The sequence below is a fragment of the Halichoerus grypus genome, chromosome 9, assembly GCF_964656455.1.
Source record: "Halichoerus grypus chromosome 9, mHalGry1.hap1.1, whole genome shotgun sequence".
NCBI lineage: Eukaryota > Metazoa > Chordata > Mammalia > Carnivora > Phocidae > Halichoerus > Halichoerus grypus.
The window spans coordinates 13,993,001-14,013,003 of NC_135720.1; the positions used below are offsets into that span (position 1 = coordinate 13,993,001).

At 34.8% G+C, this 20,003-nt stretch overlaps 1 protein-coding gene across 2 annotated transcripts in view; it reads left to right on the forward strand.

Annotated features, from left to right (window-relative positions):
• Nucleotides 1-18,500, forward strand: part of RGS17 (regulator of G protein signaling 17) — a 93,007-nt gene extending 74,507 nt beyond the window's left edge. The window contains exons 3-5 of one of the 2 annotated variants that reach the window (XM_078054563.1): nucleotides 2,436-2,513; nucleotides 4,669-4,903; nucleotides 13,367-18,500. In XM_078054563.1, the coding sequence (XP_077910689.1) occupies nucleotides 2,436-2,513; nucleotides 4,669-4,903; nucleotides 13,367-13,555 (502 nt within the window). In that variant the 3' untranslated portion in view covers nucleotides 13,556-18,500. Of the gene's footprint in view, nucleotides 1-2,423; nucleotides 2,514-4,668; nucleotides 4,904-13,366 lie in introns of both variants that reach the window. The other variant, XM_036070140.2, reaches the window with a different exon arrangement.
• The last annotated feature ends 1,503 nt before the right edge of the window (nucleotides 18,501-20,003 follow it).

The window sequence follows — 20,003 nt, forward strand, 5'->3', positions numbered from 1 at the left end:
GGAAAGATATCAAATTCCAGAAAAGCACTCCTACTCAAAGATACTTTGAGAGGGTAATGGATCTCCTCTCAAACACATCCTTGACAGAAGTGTGTTGCTACATCGAGGGCTGAGTGTTCTGGACTACCTCAAGCTGCAGATACATTCACAGAATCCACATGCAGACACATAAACAACAGTGCTGCTCTGTCTGAATCCCACCTCACTGTTTTCCCCGTGGCTACCCCACGCTGAAGGCGTGGAGGGTTCTAACCCTGGAACTGCTGCCTCTCTGCAGAGCACTAGTCAGTTTGCTGGGTGTTTAACGATCAGCGTTTCTGCTTCCCAGAATCCTTTGAGCCACACCACTTTTGCAATTCCCATTGAATTCTCTTTTCTCCGGGTAGTCCACTTTCCCAAGTAGATTTTCCTATCTAATCTGTTTCAGTTGCAGATTGGCCTCTCTTCTTAGATTCTTCCCTTTCCAGCATTCTCTCTATCCTTACCCTTGCTCATGAGAATCAAAGAATGAATTAATGTTTGGGTGCCTGGGTGGCTCAGTTGGTTAAGTGTCCGACTCTTGCTTTTGGCTCAGGTCATGATCTCATGGGTTGTGAGATTGAGCCCCGTGTCGGGCTCTGCACTCAGCACGGAGTCTGCTTGAGGATTCTCTCCCTCTGCTTCCCCCTCCCCCCGTTCGTTCTCTCTCTCTCTCAAATAAATAAATCTTAAAAAAAAAAAAAAAGGAATGAATTAATGAGCCAATGTCATTTCCACTTCCATTACCAAGCTTCTCAGATTTAAGAACAATGGCTTGTTGGAATCCTTGTCCTACTAACCCCCTTCCTTTTGTCACAACCTTAGTTAGTGCCCCTTTTCTGCATTCACACAGGTAGTATGTTGCTCAACGCCTATCAGAGAGCATGGTTTTTAACAGATACTCAATAAAGATTACAGATTTGCGTGACAGAATTGGATTCACATTCCAGTCATACAACATATTTCGTGTCCAACGTTGGGCGAACCTACTAGACAGCTCTGTGGCTCAGTTTGCTCATCTATAAAATGGAGATAATAAAACGAGAGAGAAAAGGACAGTGCCTGACACATAATAGGTACTAGGAAATAATAGTTTCCATTTCCCCTTGTTGAACAAATGAATGTCTGACAAATGAAAGACATGTTATCTGGACTTTTGCTCTCTGACAGGCTCCAATGAAGCTTCTTGGCTTCTAGACCAAGGGATCAGTTTGCTAATTCAGTAGCTTGACTTTTCAAGGCCATTGAGCCATCCCAACCACCCTGCTTCTTAGTATCACCCATAACCTCCCTCATTACGTTTCATTTACACCTAGAACCTTGGGTGTTCCACCCTCTCGTGCTGCTCAGCAGAGGTTTCCCTGAATCAGACAATTCTTGTTCTGGGTGACTAAAGCCCATGGGATTATCCTAGCTCTTGCAATCCTGCAGAATTTTCAAATTTACATCCTAGATACACAGAGACTCCTCCGACCCAGTGGTCCTACCCAGACCCTCACAGTAGCTGGCCTGTCCCTCCCAAGACATTGAAGACTGACTAAACGGGAGGAAAGGGCAAAGACAAAAATATAAATCCCGTAGTTCGAACTTGAGTGGATGGAGGAGTGATGGTATCAGGGACGGAACACCTAGGATGCAGAAAATGATGTGAATTTAGCAAATTTTGTTTCAGAATCTGAAACATTTTATCTTTTTAGCTATCAATGGGAGAAAATAAATGGAAAACAAGCTATGAATAGAACTAACCAAAAGTCAAAATGACATTACTCCAAAGAGTAACATAATGATGCATATCAAATATTAAAGCACATAATCATGTGAAGTATCTGGGAGATTTTAAGTAATTCAAATTATGTAAGGATGAAGTCAGAATGTATAACAGTATCCATTTTTGAGATTATTTACTTCATTATTTTATTAAGTAATTATTTTCATTTCTTTAGTGAACATAGGCTTCCCCATCATTTTTATTTTTATTTTTATTTTTTAAATTTTTTTATTGTTATGTTAATCCCCATACATTACATCATTAGTTTTAGATATAGTGTTCCATGATTCATTGTTTGTGCATAACACCCAGTGCTCCATGCAAAACGTGCCCTCCTCAATACCCATCACCAGGCTAACCCATCCTCCCACCCCCCTCCCCTCTAGAACCCTCAGTTTGTTTTTCAGAGTCCATCGTCTCTCATGGTTCTTCTTCCCCATCATTTTTAAATGGTGTCACTCTTTGTACACTTTATATATATATATATATATATATATATATATATATATATATATATATATATTCTCTCATAGTTGAGAATAAAATTCTTCTGTGAAATAGTTTCCTGCAATTTTTTTTCTTTTCTTTAAGTAATTGGTTTTCCCTAGACAAAATAAAGTGTTATACTACCTTGCAGCCTCACTGTTAGGAATGAAGAAAGAGGGGAAAATGCAGGAAGACCCACACATACCACAAAAATGGAGAGTATCCAAGTCCTGGAGGAATGGTAAGTGTGCTTCACCTTGTAATCGTGTCTTGTGTTTGTACACCGTTTACATCTACTCAGTGCTGGAGTATTAGCTCTTGTGTCCTGGTACTCCTCAAAATGGTTTTGTGAAATGAATGCATTCTCAGTCTGGGAGATCTTATTTGTGATGGCAACTGCTTTTCATCAATTTTTCTATTACCTATGTTAAGCTATCAGGTAAAACACTGCCTGAGTTTATCTCTCTCTTTCAAAAAGTAATGACTGTTAAGGTGAATTAGCCCCTGATTGCCCTAATTCTTCTCTTTCCTGTGAATATTTTTCCTAAGCTTTTCTCTTTATCAGGGAAGAGTCTAAAACACATAAAAAAAAAAAACCAAAAAAAAAACCATATGTAATTACCTAAGTTGGTTGGTCAGAAAGGGCACCCAGCTGGTCCCTGGTCCCATTTCCATCAGAACAGACTCTAACCAGGTATTTTTCCAAATGAAAATCAAGTTCTCATTGTAGTATCTACAAAATAAAATTAAAATACAAGTAGATTACTTGTATAATTATAGGTACTTTCTTTTTCTGCTTCCTATGAAAAGATTTTAATGTTGGTGCCTCATAGTAATTTTTCCACCTTTAAAATTTTTTAAATGAACGAAGTTCAGACATTTTGGATTAGTAACAAATATATTTAAAATACTTGGTCAAAAAAATAAAAAATAAAATAGAAGTACTTCTTGGACAAATGTATTTTGGGTTGGAAAATTTTTTTCTTTCCCTTTTTTTTAAAGTTTTTATTTAAAACCCAGTTAACATACAGTATAATATTAGTTTTAGGTGTATAATATAGTGATTCAACACTTCCATACAACACCCTGTGCTCATCACGACAAGTGCACTCCTTAATCCCCATCACCTATTTCCCCCATCCCCCCACCCACCTCCCTTCTGGTAACCATCAGTTTGTTTTCTATACTTAAGAGTCTGTTTTTTGGTTTACCCCTCTCTTTCTTTTTTTTCCCTTTGCTCATTTGTTTTGTTTCTTAAATTCCCTATATAAGTGAAATCATATGGTGTTTCTTTCTCTGACTGACTTATTTCACTTTGCATAATACTCTCTAGTTCCATCCATGTCATTGCTGAGTAATATTCCATTGTATATATATACACCACATCTTCCTTATCCATTCATCAAGCAACGGACACTTGGGTTTTTTCCATGATGTGGCTATTATAGATAATGCTGCTATAAACATTGGGGTGCATGTATCCCTTTGAATTAGTGTTTTTGTATTCTTTGTGTAAATACCTAGTAGTGCAATTGCTGGATCGTAGGGTAGTTCTATTTTTAACTTTTTGAGGAGGTTAAAAATTCTTAAATAAACCAATGGATAAGAAAGCAAGATCTGGATCAATTTAACCATAAGAATCTCCAAGCTTCTCTTTTCCATTTCTTTGAAGTATAACCAAAGGGAGTAATAATAACTGGTGGTTTCTGAATGAACATAGTCACTGAAAACTTTAATATAAATATCTAGAAAGTCCTCAGTGTCATTATAAAGGCCCTGAGATTTTTAGCTCTAATAATTCCATTCATGGGTAATACTTCATTCATAATATTTAGTAGAGTAATACTAGAGCTGAGGAAAATATGTGACAAGTGCATACAATGTATTCTTATTTTAGATCCAGTGACAAATGAAAAAGTAGCTATCAGAGAGGAAAAGAGACTGTACCTTATGGCTTTAAAGTTAAAACTCTACATCAAAAAATATAAACAAAGAAATTAAATTAAAATCTACATCAGAAGCAAACAAAAATTTCAGTTGCCCTTCAAATTAATGCATAGGGTGTCTTTTTCAATTTGCAATATATTGTTAAGGTTTGAACATGTCTGGGCTTCATTACGAATTTATGATGACCATGTGCATAGTGTGTCTAGCCCCTTGCTATTTGAATGCTTTGCTCCCTAGCACACACTTATGCCTAAACAAATTTTTCTTAATACCCAGAAATAACTAGCCTAGTAGTCCTGGCAGATACTTATCAGATCAGGCTAAACTAATGGTCAGTGACCACTAGATGGCAGCAAGTGAATAGCAATGTCTATCTTTTCTCCCCTACCTGGGCTAAGTATTCTGAGGTCAGAGTTGCCTTTGATAATGGCCCAATTCTGTCTTTGCAGCCAAAACCCCACTTCAGATGAAGTCTTGTCCTGGTCTCAAAATTTTGACAAGATGATGAAGGCCCCAGCAGGAAGAAACCTTTTCAGAGAGTTTCTCCGAACAGAATACAGTGAAGAGAACCTACTTTTCTGGCTTGCCTGTGAAGACTTAAAGAAAGAGCAGAACAAAAAAGTAATTGAAGAAAAGGCCAGAATGATCTATGAAGATTACATTTCTATACTATCACCAAAAGAGGTAAAAATCTGGAAAATATTAATATGGGCTTCCTAAGACCAAGGATAAACGCAAAGGGACCTGTGTCCACATTGGGTAATGCATGGGGTGTGGACAGGCTCGAAGGCTTCCCTGGGCAGATAATTTAGATTTCACTCTGACGATCTACCTGAACACAGATTTGAAGGCTAGGTTTCCCCACTATGCTTTGATCATTTATCTCTCGCTGAATCGTGGGGTAAGCTACTTGCTTTTCAGAACTAACTTTACGAAGCCTGTTAAATACAATTTGCTTAGTACAGTGACTTACGCTAAAGAGGAAAAGAAGAATTTACTGTGGGGCAGTGTTTCTCAAAGTGTGGTCCCCAGATCTCCTGTCTGAGAATCACCTGGAGCATTTGTTTGAAAAGCAAATTCTTGAGGCCTACCCAATACTTCTAAATCTGAATTTTTGGAAATAGAGCCCAGGAATCTGGACTTCTAACAAGCTTTCCATGTACATACTAGTTTGAAAACCTCTGTAATAGGAGCTTTAAAAAAAAAAAAAGCTACCATGTTTGTTGATGCTTATCATAGAATTTTTACAGATTGAAGAATGGGCCTTTATGACCCATTAATATTCTTAGGGGAGAGATGGGTAATAGCAATACTTTTATTTATTCCAGTTATCCTGTTATTCAAAATGCAAGCTATTTTTGCCATTGCTGAAACATACCTAATAAACAAGGAACATTTCAAGCAAACAAATTAACAATTTTCCGTTAACTTTTTAAAAATTAATTTGATCCTAAGTAATGCTCCAGCTGCCAGGGTTAAAAGCACTTGATGAGGGAGGAATGAATAGTGTAGCCAGGCCTCTGGAGTGCTGCGTGACAGAGTTCCAGGGTCCTTTAAAGCATTTGAATTTAGAGGTTCCTGAATGCCTTCTGTTCTCCACACCACCCTCTTTTTGTCATTCCTATCTCTGTGCATTTAAATGTCCTGACCTGGTGCCTTCTGCTTCACACTCCTCTCCTGTGTTCCCATTTGTAAAGTTCCCTAGAAATAGGCTCTGCTCATTGGTGCTTCATCCAATCCGGGATGTGGCCCCAACCTGCCTTACACCCCTCACCCTGAAATCTATAAAACAAATCCATGTCTACTTTATCGAGGCTGTATAAAGGATTTCACTTCTAATAAGGTATACCTTAGTAAGTTTAAAAAATTTGTTAAGGTTATAATTGCCATTGGTATTCCAGAGGACTCCAACAGTATTGTCTCTACAAAATGAGAAACCTGGAATTGGATACACAAAGATTGTTTTATTTTTTATTTCCCTCATTAATATAGAAAAAGTATTCATAGAAACAAGGTGGGGAGAATTTTTTCTGTAGCCTCAATGCATTTATTACTGATGCCACTTTGTGGTTCTAACATCAGAAATACATTCTTCAGGTTTGTGGTCTGTCTGGAACCTCAGCATCTAGCCAGTTCTACTTGGATTTTATTAGCATACACATTTCATTCTCATTTTTATTTTAATTTTGCATTACATGGCAAAGATATCAACGGATCCAAATGTGCCCAATGATGTGCTTCTCTTGCCCATAATTGGTGCTTGGGAAGATTATCTAGCCCATTTCTCTCCCCAAAATATATAATATGTATCATGTGAAAATGATAATTGTCTCAATTACCTAGTCCATTCTTTGTACTACCTATGATTGGTGTTCAATTTAAAAGAATGTTGGTAGAAAAAGTATTCTCCATATGAAGTACATAGAATTCCTTTATTTTACAGTCTCCATTTACTAGTTTTTAGTTTTTATGGGAAACACTTTCCCGTTGTCTTCACACTTCTGATTTTCAGATGTCACTGATTAACGGAGCTTTGTAAAATAAACAATTTTTATAAAATTACTTCTTTGGGCCATAGTTTTAAGCTATCTTAGTTATTGACTACTGAAATATAAACTCTTGGAATTTCATTGTTTTCGCAAAAGTAATGCAGTTTTGTTTTAGCCTAATTTCTTTATTTTGAATATGAGTTTCACCAAAAAGTCATTAAAATACTATTTCCTGATCAAGAGCACTACCTTTCCTAAATTAAATGGACTAATATTTAGTGTACAGACATATATCTTTTCTCCTTTGTGTATCTATATTTGGGCCATTACCCACTCTTTAATATCCTCAAAATACCACAGAGAGAGAGATGGAAGCAAAATTCAGATTTTCATCATTTTGCTACTTGTGTGCTGACTTGTACATAACTCTTGACATAGAATCTAAATGATTGCACTGTATGAGCGCCTTTGGTTAGTCAAAGGATTGTTCTGTCAACATAGTAATTACATTTGGTCATTTGGTCATTGTTGAGTAGCAAAAACAAATAAACCAAAAGTAGGTATTTGCAATTATAAAAGAAAATTGTTTACAAGTTATATTTTAAGCCAAGGTATAGATATATTTACTCTGACTCACTGATACACTCAGAATATGGCATGCACTTTCTGGCCACCCCAGAGCCCTTTCTAAACTATTACATCTCACTGACCTTTCTGTGCAAAAACTTGTCAATCTCTAATCAGCCACAATACAATAATAACTGTCTGATGATACCGAGTTGTCACCTTCCAATTTTGTTTTCCAGCAGTGGAGAGAACATATGTCACATCAGAACAGCCCTGACTATATAGTGGTAAGAGCACTGAACTAATCATTCAGGTGCACAAGATTCTGGTTCTGGATCTGCTTCAACCTGATTGTGTGGCCTGGGATAAATTAGTTCACTTCTCTGATTTGTTATTCAGTTGCTTTGTTTACCAAAATAAAGCTAAAAAGGGACACAGAGAATAGTAAACCAAATCCAGAATGACAGCTGTAAGGCTCTCTGCTATTACTCCATTCTCTTCACCAAGTGGCTTATCAATCATGGTTCTTACTGCTATACCCAGATTCAACCAGAGAATTTCTCTCAACACAATATTCAAAGCAGCTGCTACAAACTAATTGGAGTTGGGATCCATTTCCCATTTGGGGGCTAGATAATCTGGCCTTTCTACCTCTGAAATTCTATGACTGTTTCTACTTATTCTGAATATTTTTAAAGAACATGAATATTTGAATCATTTATAAAATAATGACTGAGCAACTAAAAATTGTCAGGATTCCATTCTTAACCAGAACCTCATTTTTCTTCACTAGACACTCATTTTATCTTAATTTGATTGAGTTCTCATGTTCCTCTTGGTTAAATGTAGAGAAAGTGTACATTCTCGAAATTATTTATATCTAGATAACTTATTTTCTTCATGAAGCCAGTATGCTTGAAATCACATTTCATTACTCGAAGAGCGTGTTTTATGCATTTTTAATAACTTGAGCAGTATGTTATAAAATAGACGTTTGCAATCAGGAGACAGTATAACTTTCATTTTTTGGTATAGCGTATATTTCAAGAGGGAAAGGACAAATTTTAATTTTAAAAAAACAACTAAAAACACATAAAGAAGAGCATTTTTCAAAAGTAAATTTTTTATGTGATGTTCTCAAAGAGAAAATAAATGGGGGTAGTAAAGAGGAATTTAAGATTGATAGTAATCTTGCAGCAGATAGCAGATGCTGATGGCAGTTTATATTTATTAAATATTGAAAAGACAAACCCAGCAAAATTAAGAACTTTAGTAAAAATTCTATTTGTGTTTCCTGGGCTGGCTCATGCAACTCTTGAACTCCTGTAAGTTTGAACCCCACGTTGGGTGTAAAGATTACTTAAAAAATAAAATCTCAAAAAAAAGTCTATTTAGAAGCTATTATCTACTATAAACAGCATTGAGCTATTGAATGAATAAGTAATTATAAAAAGACATACCTATAATGAAGAAAACTGTTCAGTTTTCTACAAATCTTTTTAGTGATGGCATTATCCTTAATCTGGGCTGTAATCCAGTCCTGTTACTACTTAACATCCTTATGACACTGAGCAGCTCATTTCAGGGGTCTCTGACCTCAGCTTCCTCATTGTGTAGAGTAATGGCATAGAAAAAGCTCAAAAACTCACTAAATCTCTAACTTTACAGCTCTCTCTCCCGTGGTGATTTGAATAGTAGTAGGGGTTGTTTGCGTCTTCTGATTTCATCCCGAATTTCCAGTTGTTATCTGGGAGAAAAAAAGCAGTAAACCTATTTAAAATCCAAATTATCTAAAAATAATGCATATGTGATAGACATGTGGATTCTGTGTTTGCAAGTATGTGCCTCTTTAAGCAAAATTATGTGAATTAGCACTTTTGATGATTTAAATTGGCTTTTCTAAACAGGACTCATTTAACTGTATTTTCCCAGATTAATTTCTTTGTGCATGCATATTATCAATCAAAAAATATTTGTCTGTTTCCTATGAGCCAGATACTGGGTTAGATGTTGGGAATATGTTGGTGAACAAGAAAAACATTGGCCTATCTTTTACAAAGCTTACATTTCAGGACAGACAAATCATCTCAAAAGCAAATTACTAAAAATTGTGAGAAACATTATGATGGAGGTGGAGGTCAATGGTATTGTTTAGAAGAGGGGTAGTCAGGTAGGGTCACTCTGAGAAGGTAAAATTCAAGTTGATAGAAAGTCTGAAGACACTGTGATCAAAAATGTGTCATGATACTGAAGGTCAATTATTATTATTATTATTATTATTACTAATATCACTTTACATTGAGCTTAAACTTTGTTATTGACAAAATGGTCTCACATATATTATCACAGTATAGGTCTCACAAGAATCCTTTAGCCCCTAGGACAGAGGGCACCATTTTACAACAAAGGAAATAAATGGATTCTCAAAGAGGTAAACCAACTATTGTAGGACACAAGCCCAAGGTCTTCTGATTCCAAATGTGGTGCCCTTTCAACTGTAATATGCTGGCTAGTAATCCCATTGCCTAGTATTTTCTTCATGACTTCTATAGACTTCTATAAACCCAACCTTAGAACTTAAGACACCATGAGAAACAGCAATCATAACCACATGCCTGAACTCTCCCTCAGACAAGCAAAATAAACTTTCCCATCATTTGGGCCATACCCGGAATATGGCTACTGCACTTTATCCAGTGATCTTTGTTCCAAGAAATAAATTCCAATAGTTTTATTTATAATTATTTTCAGTAGAAATAATCAACACAAAATAATACAACTAAAAGTACACATGGTATAAATTTATTAAAACTAATAGGAGAATCCATTTATTCTTTATAAAATTTAACATGAGAAAACCAAATTTAGTTAAAATTAAAAAGAATATCTCCAGTGGCAGAAGCTATCACTGGTAAAATTTAATATGAACTTATACAGGAAAAAGAAAAATATCAGAATTTTACTTCCAAAAGAATCCTAAATAAAGCAACTTTGGTAAAATTAAAAATAAAGTGGAAAAAAAATGAAGGAAAAAACTTAATCATGATATCTAAAGAATTGTTTAAGGAATTAACCTAATTAATTTAAGGAGGGTCTCCACAAGGGAAAAAGACTTTCAGTGAAAATTCATCCTTTTCAGCATAATTCCGCCCCAAATGTCCATGAAGTCAAAATTTCCATTGCCTCTTGATGGCTAGAACAGAAAGGCAGGGTCAACACTTAGCATACAACCTTCTTAGCATACAACCTTCTGGCAATATTCACCTATCTTGATGTTCTCCTCCACTGGGTAGGAAACGTAGCAAGATTAAGCAGGTGTTATCACTCAGTTTGAGCCAGGTTTTCCCAAGCCACACTAGCAAGACTTGGGTCTTCATTCCTTCCACTTTACCACCACACTCTTGTTGAACCTTCAGCTCTCATGACATTTTTCTTCTAACTAGCTTGTGGAGTTGCAGGTGGATATTTGTATGTTTGCAAGCCACTTGCTTTCCTCCTTCCCCTGTCTCCTGCTCCCGGTGCGAGTGAATGCTTCCCAGTTCCCTGAGGCCTCTCACAAAGTCATGTAAGCCTTGTAAACTTCACTTGCCACCTCTCAACACCGCCATTGTTCCCAGCACCGCCACAGCTGCTGGGTGAATGCTGCCAAATCCGTAGGAGCTGTGTGGTGCCCCGGCCCACAGGAATACTTCTTTTTCTGTTAATGCTGTGACTGCTGCATTGTACCCTCCCTTCCCCCACCTAGATATGAGTCTGTGAGGACTGAGTACTACCAGAATTCCCATTGCCCAACGGTAGCTCTTGTCTTGTGCCTCTCAATTTTCTCTTCCCTTGGGATGAGTTCTTTATGGGAAACTCCTCAGGCCCTTAGTCATTGGACCCCAGATTAGATGGGATTATGAGCCATCCAGTTGTGCCCGAATCCTATGGTGACTATGGCTCAGGTCCATGCTGGGATCCACCCCCACTAATTTGTATTATAGATGTTCCACAATCTGAAGCACAAAGATGCCACCAGATGAAACTCTATTGTTATACCCATGGGGTTTATCCTTGTTATTTGACCTCTCTACACTTCTTTTGACTGACAACTTTTCCAAACAAGCAGACGTTAAGGTAAATATTTTATTTTTTAAATAGAAATAGCAAATGAGTTTTTGTTACAGGTTACTAAATGTTGGATGACTTTCTCTGTGATCTTTCACTACGGTTTTTAATTTGCAAAAAAATAAAATAAAATTATACAATGAGAACTCAAGACATTTAATCATTCAAGGTAGTTTTATTTCTCTGTCTTAAGGTAACGGATATGGTTCCAGCCACAAACAATTATACTGTATTTAATTATGCTGTTATTTAAGAAATAAATGATCTTCTTTCTTTATCACTAATCTAACATTTCCCTCCTCCACTGAAACAAAAAGTTCTCAAGTTTGAAAGTAAGAGCAAAAACATTTACAAAAACAGTTGAGTGTATTTGGTAAGATTTCACCCTACCATAACACCGCTTTTCAGTATGAGATCAGCTTGGACTCCAGTGTCAACATATTCCTATTAGGTGGAAAGATAAACAATATTTTTAAATGAAAATCTTAGGAAAAAATTCTGTATTTTTTATTTCTTTGTACTGATGATGACCTCAGATGGCTCAGATAACACAGAGAATAAAACCTAAATGATCCATTTCCAGAACTTTTTTTTTAAAGAATTTCTTAAGACAATATATAGTTCAGCCAAGAAACCTTTAATTTTTTCTGTAACGTTGGTCTAGCTAAGCCATAGAAATTTAGTCTGGATCACCATTTCCCTCTCATAGCACCAGTCTCTGGGATGTAGCAATCAACCCAATTCCACATGAGCCATAGAGCTCAGGAATCTGGGGACACCCAAGCAGAATATGAGCCACTTAAGTCATTAGGACTCTCTCAGACCCCAGGCTCAATCCAAACAGTAGGGGAGAAAAGAAGCCAGAACCAAAAGGCCTTTTGCAAAATGCTTACAACAAAATGTTCAGCTATAAATACAAAAGGTTTGTATAGACGTGAGTACATCATGAGACAGATAATATGGATCACAATGCTCTAGTCCGTGTTCAGCAGTGAGGACTGAGGAAGCCAATCAGGACAAGTTTGTGATGGCTGGCCTCTTAGGTTTTGCTAACATGTCACTTCAGAGCAGAACTTACTTCCGTTCCCCAAGCCTGCCCTTATTGCTATTTATTTTTCCCCAGTTCCCTTTCCAGCAGTCCTACCAGCTCCAACAGGATCAGCATTTAGTGATGGAAAACAAAACAAAACAAAAACTATCATTTGCAGAATTTAATTTATTTTGGCTTTTTAAATAACACTGTACTGATTACTTGCACGGGTATTCTGAATTCCTACTTACATTTCTCTTTTCAAAGACTCCACTTCAAGCAATTGTTCTACTTAATCTTTAGAACAGAGATCTTTAGATGTATCTCTGGATAAGGACCATATAGTTCTCTGTGCCTTGCCAGGTACCCCCAAGACATGGAAAATGCCTGCTCTGGTTTTGCTCTACTACACCCTTCCACGTTCCTGGTTTCTTACTTTGATGCTATAGGATTTGTTGGGCTATTAAAACTATCAGGAATCAGCACTTGATATCATGCTAATTTTTGCCAGAGAACTACTCTCTGACAGATTTTTACCTTGTCCCATCAAGAGAGTCACCCCAGCAGTTACCTAATAGGAGGAGATAAATTTGTCTTCTGGCTACAGAATTCTCCAGTGCCTCAACTATGAATAGAAATGGTCAAAAACCCGAGTGAGTGCATAAAAAAGATAAATCCAAGGAAGCCAGGATATCTGTGAACTAAATTTCTGGTTTAAAAGACAAGTTGTTTTTTTGTTTGTTTTAGTTCAACTTTTGAGGAAGAAAAGTATGCAAGGTTAGGTAGTCTAGGTAAAGGTAACCTCAAAAAAAAAAAAAAAAGGTAATGTCAAGATTTTAGGTAGTTGGATTTAACTCTTTGAAGTTTCTCTGAAATGTCACAAACCTATATTTACTTAATTGAAAGCTTTTGAAAAAAATTTTATTTAATGTATCTGCTCTTATTTCTTTTTAGGTCAGTCTCGATTCTCGAGTTAGAGAGGTGATCAATAGAAATCTGTTGGATCCTAATCCTCACATGTATGAAGATGCCCAACTTCAGATATATACCTTAATGCACAGAGATTCTTTTCCAAGGTTTTTGAACTCTCAAATTTATAAGTCCTTTGTTGAAAGTACTGCCAACTCTGCTTCTGAATCTTAATTTTCATTAAAAAAAAAAATCATTTTGGAGGGCTGGGATGGGAAATAAAAGTAATTAAATAACACCAGAAACTGAGTTCCTGGAGAACTACAGTTTAGCATTCCTCAGGCTACTGTGAAAATACAACCATATGGTCTTTGTCTCCATTTTTATCAAAGTTATCCTGGTTAAGTTTGGAGAAAACACCACAGAAAAACAATGAATTGCCAAATTAAGTTTGTTTTATTCAACACTCATTCTACTTGCAAGCAAACTGTATTTGTAGTCCTATGAACAGTCTCCTAGTGTATCCCGAGACTGCATGTGCAAAGTAAAACTGCTTCATTTGCCATGTAGCTGTTGTAATATTTAATCCAATGGCATAACTTATATCTGTATTTAAAGACTTTTGTGCAATATGGTCTTATAGAAATAATTGCCAAAAAAATTGGCTGTGGCTTGCATTTTTAAATATAATCTAAGACAGAAAAAGCCAATTTTTAAGTTGTAACAATGGTATTCAACATGCTATATACTGTGTTCAGTACACTCATTTTGAAGCCAATATTTCTGTACATGGAAAAAGAGCTCTTTATCTCTGTTTGTTGGGAAATCCTAATGGGGGATTCCTCTGGTTGTTCACTGCCAAAACTGTGGCATTTTCTTTACAGAATAGTTTGCTATGTAAAAAAACAAAATAAACAACAAATAATAAGAAGAAGAAAAGAGAAAAAAAGCACAAAACAATTTGAAGATATTCTATCTCAATGACAAATCAAAGAGTGATAACTGTTTTTAATTGTAATAGAAGAAAATCTATGTATATATCAGATGTCCAATACTGTAATTAATTTATTAAAGACTGGCTCTCCAGTTCTAAAACGGTTGTGTAAAGTATGTACTTTAGCAAGAAAAAAATAGTAAGCTCGATAACTTAGTTTTGGAATATAAAAAAAAAGGATTTAATAAAGGAATGCCTAAATGTAGCATCATAAAACATTTTGACGAATAGCATCTGTCCTGTGGCATATTTTCCTTGAAAGCAAAATCCAATGAAAAGCTAAGTTTTTAGCCAAGAGAAGTTTTGTAAGGGTTATGAAGAAGATAATTCTCTACTTCAGACCTTAACTGTTTTCATAGTATCTTCAGAATGACTTATTTTAAAAATGTTAAAACCAAACTATTAATACTCATCCATAATTGAAAGGCAGTACAGTGCTCAAATCTTCTAGCTGCCATATTATTTTTTATAAGTACCACTAAATCTTTAAGACAGAATACTTGCCTGATATTGGCATGTTCTTTTGACATTCAAGAAAACAGTATCCTATCACGTGCACACACAGAAAAGTCAGTGTCATATTTATATCAAGGTGTTACATTTGAATATTAATATCCCCTGGAGGCTATTTTTTTAACTTAAACTTAATAAATATAGTATTGAGTCACCTAAAGGGAAAGTTTTAAAAATATTTATATCCACTGAGAATACTGGCCTTATATTAAGGATGATATTAAAATTATGGGTTTTGTCATTTTTTAACTACCTCTCATTTTTAATTTATTAAACATTTTTAAAATAAACAAGTTTGGGGTTTTCTTTTTAAAATTTATTTTACTTGAAAGGTTGGCATCATAAGTTTCTTTTTCCATAAAACTTAAGACATTTCAAGAATTGTTTTTTTAAGTGAATTTGATTTTCTAATTTATATAGAATTCAGGAGATATGGTTAAAAGGGCTATTATCTATTCCCTATGCAAATATTTTAGCTGTTGCAGTGTTTGACAAAATGGGATTAAAAAAAAGTTTGCAGAGTTAGAAAACAAAATGTTCTGTTTACACTGGCGTTGCTGACTATCCTACCATATTCAGCACTTTTAAATACATTATTTATGAAAATGTAGTTAGAATACAAGATAGAAAATATTTGTAATAATCCTTTCTTTTAATAAATGCCTGTTTTTGTCTGAAAGTGTTAGTGTGTTAAGACATACTTTATCCATGTCGATTAGATATTTCCTATTTGAATAATAGCTTTCAGTAATATGTTGAAAAAAAGATAGCTATGAAGATGTTTACAAAAAGTCCTATTTTTTTCCAAAAGAGTGAAGAAAAACCTACAAGAATCATCACTTCTATTGTGAAGTTCTATTGTTCCTAAATTATTTAATTTTTTCTTGAGTAGAATTGAGTTTATTATGCTCCTATGATGTATTCACATATATGTTGTAATATCATACTTGTTGCTATGTTTGAGGCCCAATAAATTGGTGCACATGACCAGATAATATGTAATATACTATGATACACCGCATGCATCCATCTTTTTACATGTAGACTTTATATTCTCGTTGTTACTATATATGATGGTGACCTGCTAGCCATAAGTTATCTTTATAAGATACTTTGGACTATTAGATGAATTGTCTGTTTGACAATACCTTTAATATTTTACCAAATGTAAAAGATAAGGGCCCTTATAAAGAGTCCTAATCTCTAACCTGGGCATTTGTAGAATACAGACTTTGAAGTTAGTATATCCTTTTGAGGCATGATTCGGAAGTTGGGTTGAGAATTATTCTAGAGCAGATTTACACATCGGATGTTGGCAGCCATGTTATGTGAGCATTTCTGCGCTGAATTCCTACTGGGGGGAGGGGGAGGTTTCTCATTTAATTTAAAAATGTTTGAAGTTTCTATCTACGAGTATGTGTGTATATTTGCAACTCTACCACTTTTTAAAGTATGGTATAACTCCTTCTGTTTCAATTACAGAGCTTTAATAAACAAAAAGCCCTCAACTGGTGTCTATGCCACCATTCCAAGAGCACAATATTTGTTATGATAGAATCTGATTTTTCCTAGTGATTATATTCCTCCCTGGGGACAAATTAGCACTTTAGAAGGTACACTTTGTGTTTTAGATTGTCAGGATATCTTTGTGTACTGTTAGAATCTGCTAATGCACACAGGAAGAGATTAATGCTCTTTCTATAGTGCCTAAATTCAGATGTGTCTATCATGGAAAGAAAAGTGAAGGGTATAGATTATATATAAATGTATATAACTAAATTGGAGAGCCAGATTTCTTCAGAGATGGATCTTGTACATAGATCACACTAATAATGGATGGATGATGCTTCTTCTTCTTTACTCTGGATAATTGTTATTATGTTACCCAAAGGTAATACAGATGTTCCAACAGTGTTATAGGGCAGCTCTAAGCACAATGGGTGCACTGGCATATGAACAAAAATAGCAAAACACAATTTTGATATCAATGTTATGGAGTGCAAAAATCAAGACCATAATGTGGTCTTTTAAAAAAAAAAAAAAGTCTTAAAATATGTACATAGGATGACCAGTTCTGATATTTGGTCATGGTGCATGGGGTGTTTATTAGTATCCTTTAATGCTGCCTAGGTTCTTACTTACAGAATGAAATGCATATCATATATTTACCTGGTAGTTCAGTTTTGCAAAAGGACTATAGAAGTAGGTAAATAATGTTTCTATATTAGGGGCAAAAATACATTTTCACCCCATTAAGCTGACTTAAAATAATACCTGATTCTTAACCTTGAACATATCCATTTTTTCTATACACTTTTAACATACTGAAAAAATGTCATATCGTAATTGTGACAAGTTACATTTGCAAAAAATACAACATGTCAGATGCTTTGAGGAATAAATACAGAAGGAAGAAATTTTAAATACAATCAGAAAATAGGAAAATAAGAACTCTTTCAAAACCCACCTAAAACTTCTTGGGTCTAAAATGCCTATAGATAGAACCCTATCAAACATGAATTTTAAAAACTTTGCTCTGGATACAATGGCATATTATTTTGAAAGGTGGTAAAGACAGTTCCACAAAACTTTCTTGCCTGTGTTTTTATATTGACAGCTGCTGACCCTATTTTTCAAAATATATTATGCAAACATTTATATTTGCATGCTTTTTTCAGTTCTTTTTAAATTTCTGACTGATATAAAATGCTTGTTCTCCTGAGAAAACAGTATTAAATCTGTAAAAGTTTTAGTTATTCCTCACTTGTTACAACTGCAAATATTTATCAATAAAACTGATACCAAAAACTTGGCTTCTGATCTTCCCTGCAACGTTCTTAATAGTATCCTTGCCACACATGGTAGTGCGTAGATGGATACAGTTGTTCCCAAATACCAGGCTTTACTTATAAATTTGAATTCAAGTTACATTTCTATCTCATGGGACTTTGGGCAAATATTACATTGAACCTCTCTGAGCCTGCTTCCTCATCTTCAAATGGGGAATAGAATACCCTTATTTACAGGGTGGCCATGAGAATTAAAAGAAGTCAACGTGGAAAGAATAAAGTGTTACATATATTATTACTACTTTATCAAACTTCTCCAGCTCAATAATTATTCCCATTTCAAGAATGTATGAATTAAATGCCACTTTAATGCACTTTTCCCCAATTCTTTAGAAAAACATACTTTAAAAATCTGATTTAATTATTCATCCACGCTTATTTTAAGATGGAGGACTATATGAATCTGTTACTGCTTTGTTCAATATGATTCAAATTCAGTTTTCAGTTCATGAACATCATACTGAACCTACAACCAGGAAGTATGTTTCTTTCCATGACACACATACACAGATATATGTATATAGATGTGTGTATGCATATGCATGTATAATACTGTGGGTTTAAAATAAATGTTTAAATAAGATAAATAATAAATAAGTCATTGAAAAATTTTATTTCCAAAGGAAATAAAACAACATTCCCAAGGACAGGAAGAATATAAACATCAAATAATTTGCCAAATAAATATGGGAAATAAAGCTAAAACTAAGTTATGAGAGACTGGCCATGAGAAAACACTGAAATTGGCATGGAATAGAAACATTCTGGTATGATTTTTTTTTAATTTTACCATGAAAATATGAAAATAAAAGAATAAAAGGTGGTTGTGTGTTCATAAAATTTTTCATTAAACCTTTTAGTTTAGAATAGTTGTAGATTCACAGAAAAATTGTGAAGATACCACAGAGAGGTTCCATATACTGTACACCCATTGGGACATTTGTCACAACTAATGAACCAATATTGATGCATTAAGTCCATGCTTCATTCAGATTTCCTTAGCTTTTACCTAGTGTCTTTTTTCTGTTATAGGATTTCATTCAAGATACACATAATCTTTAGTCATCCTGTCTTCTTAAGTTCCTCTTAGTTGCAACAGTCTCTCAAACTTTTTTTGGTTTTGAGGACCTTGACAGTATTGAAGTGTACTGGTCTAGTAGTTTGTAAAATGTCCCTTAATTGGAATTTGTCTGATGTTTTCCCCATGACTAGACAGGTGTTAACCAGTTTTTGGAAGACCACAGAAGTAAAGTGCCATTTATATCACATGGTATCAGAGGTACATACCACCGTCATGACTTATCACTGTTAATATTGACCTTGATCATCTGGTTGAGGTAGTGTTTATTAGGTTTCACCACTGTAAAGCAATACATTATAAGAGATCATATTAGAGGTAAATGTACTGGACATTAAAGCTGAGCTAAAAAAATTCTGAGCAGATTCCTCAGTACTGCTATTAGGTTCCATTAAATGACTGCTAACAAATACCATGGAGAAAATACAGTGCAATGGGAAAATAAAACTCCAAAACTATGTTAGCTTGAATATTCACTTAATGGAGGTGAAAGTGAATTTTTTCCCTTGAACTATCTTTACTTTATCCTTTACATCCCTTGGATAGCAAAGACTTTAGTTTAATTGTCATAAGAGGTAATTTAAATCAGTAATCATTTTGTTGAGTGCTTTTCCATATTGCCCTCAACAGAACAATGAACACTGATTATTGAAATAAGGTAAAAGACTTGATTTTTCCCCCTTGCTTTAACCTATTTGTCATAAATACAGCTTCTTGTATATGATTTTAGGGTGTTTGCTAAATATAAAAAAATAATTTCAATGTGTTGGTTCTGTAAAATTTATCATATTGAATGTGTGCAGTTTTTTGCTACTATGTTCATTGTACTTAATAATCTATATCCATATTTTGTAGTCCAGTCATAATAGTGGACCATGAAGGAATTTTGAATGCATGAATGCAACTTGAGACACATGCTTGGTTATTTTGCAGTGTCAGAATAACTGTAGGTACTTATAAATTGAATAGATAATCTAGATTATTTTTCCTCCAGTTTAAGTTGTTTTGGGTTTTTATTTCCCCGTCCTTGAATCTATTTTATCATTTTACCTATGTACAGATAATAGACTTCCTGAAAATGCTAGAATCTTCAATATGTAATAATAGAATTTGAGCATGACAATAATGTAAGGAAATTCAGAAGTCTCACACTTTTTTTTTTTTAGTTTTCAAAGTAAATCAAACTACAGTTGTTTTCATTTAACGATACTGTGGAAACCTATGGATATTATTGTAAAATGCACATGC